This window comes from Acanthisitta chloris, unplaced genomic scaffold (assembly GCF_000695815.1).
Source record: "Acanthisitta chloris isolate BGI_N310 unplaced genomic scaffold, ASM69581v1 scaffold37400, whole genome shotgun sequence".
NCBI lineage: Eukaryota > Metazoa > Chordata > Aves > Passeriformes > Acanthisittidae > Acanthisitta > Acanthisitta chloris.
The window spans coordinates 18727-23273 of NW_008651752.1; the positions used below are offsets into that span (position 1 = coordinate 18727).

General features: G+C 41.5%; 1 protein-coding gene across 1 annotated transcript; it reads left to right on the forward strand.

The window, feature by feature from the left end:
- Positions 1-528: 528 nt before the first annotated feature.
- Positions 529-3988, forward strand: LOC103802054 (cis-aconitate decarboxylase-like; the record flags this gene model as incomplete). The annotated part of the gene is made up of 3 exons (XM_009074496.1): positions 529-690; positions 1673-1762; positions 3783-3988. Coding segments are annotated over 3 exons (458 nt in total), but the record flags the coding sequence as incomplete, so codon positions are not given.
- Between the last annotated feature and the right edge of the window lie 559 nt (positions 3989-4547).

Here is a 4547-nt window from a genome sequence, read left to right on the forward strand (position 1 = left end):
TAGTAATGCTGCTAATCAGGGAAATTAAATCTCACCTCCTTGTGTGGTAGTGGCTGCACTGGCATGAAATGCCACTTTCCCACTGCTTTCAATAGCAATAAGCAGGTGCTATTATAATCCAGATGTTTTTTTGCTTTTACTTGCTTTATGTGTTTGTATGTGTGAACAGTCATTAGAGACAGAGATAGAAATAGATATAGTCTTGCAAAGTTAATAGTGCCTTCAGTGCATACTCTCAAGGACTCACGTCAGGGAGAAAACGGTACAAATACAGAACAGAAAAGACTAACTATAAATACAATATAAATAACACAGTGGCACTTCTGGGAATAAAAAGAGGAAGAGTGGAAGCCTTTGTTTTGCTGATGAAATTCATGTAAGTAGGGTCAGGGCAACAGAAATGGCCAGCATGCAAAGCAGTAACCCAAAACTGAAAGCAAAAAAAATGAGGAAAGGGGAAAAAAGTGTTTGCTTTAAATACAGAGAAGTATCTACTGCTTGGTTTTCTTTATTTTTTTCCCATCTCAGACAATTACAGGAAATTTTGCCAATGTGATTCATGGTTTGAATGCAAATCACTTGACAGACCAAGTAATTCAGAGAAGCAAGCGAATGATTCTGGATACTCTTGGAGTGGGGCTTCTGGGTACCAGCACCGAGGTCTGCCACAAAGTGACACAGTACAGCAAGGTAAGGTGTCTGGCATCCACAGCATACCCAAGGTTTAGCTTTAAGAAAAGCATGAGAAATTTCTCTTTTGGATGAAAAGATAGACACAATGTTCTTCCCACTGAAGACATGGAAACTTCATTGCTCAAGTTACTTTTCACTCTGGATGTGCAAAAGTCTCTGTAATAGTCTGTAAGCTAAGACTCCCCAGTGCAAACATAGTTAATTAAGAATCCCTTCCTTTCTTTCACCTATGAGATTTTATTCAAAACATCAGCGAAGTAAACATCACATATCACCAGCCATTTGAATTAAGCGATGGAGAATTTGTAGTGGGGTTGCTTCCAGTCCACAAAACATTAATTGTTGTCCGAAGTACATTGGCCATATTTCTCCTCTAGTCTTGCTCTCCTTAAACTAGAGGAGTGCTTGACATCCTTAAACTAGAGAAGCCTTCCCAGGAGTGCACCAATGAGGAGTTTAGCCCATTGTTTTATCATTCAGACCTGCCTAGTTGGATTCATGCTCCAGAGCTCTGTGCGCCAATAAGTCTTACCACACAGAGAACCCCCTTTCCAGACCATGCTAATTTATGCCCTTTTGTTCAATTTGCAGCACCAGGGGGTCACCTGTTGTTTAATCAGGGCCTTACTAAAACATAGACAATCAAAACCTTTAACTGAAGCTCTTCCCCAACAAGATGAGGGAACTGTCGATGGGTGGTGAGAAGGGACATCAATGGCCAAAGGTTGTGTGAAGGTACCAAGTGGCCAGGTGTGTACGGCGTTGGTCTGCCCCGTAAGCTCTGTTTGGGTGAAATACGACATAAGCCAACAGGAAACCGAGTTTCTTTTCATGGTTTCTGAAATAACAATATTTTTCTCATTAGAAGGAGCAGTTGGGTCCCAAGAGGGTATGGTCTGATCTTGGTGACATCAGAGATATGGCACACATTTATCCTTAGGTTTGGGAATTTGAATTAATTGATGTCAATTTGTTTCAGATCTACAGCTCGGATTTATCCAGTACCATCTGGGGCCACTTGGATTTCCGACTGCCTCCTCTGTATGCAGCTTTTGTGAATGGAGTGGCTGTAAGGGATGCTCTTTAATTTGCTCTTAAATCACACTAATTGATGCCATTCTTGCTCTAGAAAGAGCAGAATGTTCCAAAAATCTTAGCTTAGTCTGAAGCCTGCTGTGAAACTTTCCTAGACTGTTCTAATGTGTTTCAACTTCCTTCCAATGAGACTGAGCTCAGGGTGTATAATACATATATGACTCAACAGCATCCTTCACCTTTAATATGGGACTTGGGGCTGTTTTCAAGGGTCAGGACTCTACAGCTTGTTACAACCTTGCTACAGCTGCTTTAAAAGACACACTGGAGCTCTCACTGATTTTAGTGGGATCCAAATTCCATGCCAACTGGCAAAGTATAGTTACAGATAAATACAGACAGATGCAGACAGAGATACACACACATATAATATCAAAAGGCAATTTAATCTTCAGTTAGACAGTTTGCAAAAGCCAATTATATATTTTGGACACATACTTTGTCATTAAAGCAATAACTGACTCCCCAGACATTTGTCTACATTCAGATTGAGGCTGAAACCATTTGAAATTGAAAGATGCGCAAGAGGTGGGGTAGACAAATTTGGCAATTATGCAAAACTAGGGGAGGTGACCAACCAAGGAAATGGTGATATTAAGCCTATTTGAATTAGTGTGACAACAAGATCAGAGGTCCAATTTAACACCTCATTTCCAATGTAGAGAAAATTACCTTGGAAATGAGATCTGGTACCTCTCAGGTCCTAGCAGCCCATGTGATATTCAAATCTGGCTGTTAGCATGTATATGATCATTTCAGTTTACATCTTGGTCACAGGTCAATTTTAAGCACTTACTGAAGACACCAGGAATCCAGATTACCAGGTATTGGACACAACTTTCCTTATCCTGCACTACAGGGCATATTCGCAGGTGGCATCAAAGTTTTTCAAGGCAGAGACTGGGATTTCTTCCATTTATTCAGAAACACAGTCCTCAGAGTGCATATTCCCAGTTTTATGGGGCAAAACCTGAGTCCTGGGGAGCCTGACCACCTTCCCAGCTTGCTCTGAAGTATGATACAGCTGAATAGATGTGAAAGCTCAGCTTTTGAAGCATTATTATGCTATTAAAAATGCTGTCTCTGATGCTCTCAAGTCCTTGGGGGTTCTCAAAACTTTTGGCGGGGGTGGAGCAGGGGAGGCAGACAAAGCACAGGACGACACGTGTCTGACAAGCAGCACATTACAAACACTGACTGCACTGCTGAGAGCTGTCTGCTGCCAGAACAGCAGCCATATGCCATGCTGGGAGCACCCAAAATTCTTCCTGAGCACCTGGGCTCTGGGCATGGGAAAGAGGAGGCACCACTCAGGAGCACCATTCCCTTGGGCTAAGCAGCTCATCCCAGTATTAAGACTGTAGCTTTCTCCTTCTCCCAGCAACTCCAGGGAGTCTGGTTCACTGTGTGGCAGGTCTTGTTTCCATGTGCTGAAAATTTAGGCTAAAATCTCCTGTACCATTTGCAGGCTTGTGCCTGTTGCCTTTGGGTGGCTCCACTAGAGAAGTGGTTCTGATGGTACAACCTTCATTTAGCAGTATGGATTTGACTGCCACAGCTTTATGGTGTGCACCCTAAAGGCAGCATCAGCTGCAGCACTGGGGAAGTCATTTCATTATGTTTATATTTCATTATGTTTTGGGAGAAGTTAAAATTCGCCATTCACATGGTGGGCTTAGAATTGCTGCTTTAATTATACCAGGCTAATTAAAACAGAAAAAGCCATTTGCAGAAGAAAGTCATACTGGTTTGGGGCTGGTGCAACTTGGATTAGAATTATACTCCTTTGAGGCAAGATCTCTATTCCACTGCCACTTCTCAGTGAGCCATGTTGGAAGTAAAGGTCTTTAAAAGACTTCTGAAATTTTGCTTTCCAAGGAATATCTAGTTCTTAAGTATTTTTATACTAGTTACAGTAATTTCATTCGGCTGAGCCAATCTTGTCAAGTCAGAGTTTATTCCTAATGACAAATCAAGGCTTCTCTTTCCATTAGGTGCACTCCATGGATTTTGATGACACATGGCATCCAGCCACACACCCATCTGGGGCTGTGCTGCCTGCCGTGATTGCGCTCTCGGAGGCCTTTCCTCAGAAGAAAAAAATCTCAGGTCTTGATCTGCTCTTAGCTTTCAATGTGGGAATCGAAGTGCAAGGCAGGCTGCTGCGCTTCTCCAGCGAAGCCAGGAACATTCCAAAAAGGTACATAGAAATGTTTCAAGTAGAAAGTTGAGTGGAAGGGTTTTTTTCTCAGTGTTAATATACTTAATCAAATGTCACTTAAAATACAGATGGCACAGTTATTCATATTTTCTGTACTGTTTGTCTGGAAATTTAGGAAAGGTTCATCTTAAATATAAATAAATTTAACTTGACTCCTTACTATTTAGTTAATAGATTTCTTTTTGAAAACATTGACCAATTCACAAGGAGATGATGGCTTCCCTACTCATAAAAAATGGCAGCAAAAAGGCAACATGTAACAGCAGAAATCTCAGGCATTCATGAATACATAAGATTATGCCTCTCTTGCAAATAGTAGCTTGCTCTCAGCAGAAAGGGTCACCAGTGCTGGGCTCAGAGCAGAGCCCTGGAAGATGGGGTGTGCTTAGCCTTCACGTGTGGGATGGCCTTGTTGTTGTCTTGCCATTTTCTGTGTTCCTTCTACCAGTTTTGCAAAACTAGCTCAGAACAACAAAACTTGCCTCCCTCAACATGTATAATTTATAGATGACTATTAATTATTATAGATTTATAATAA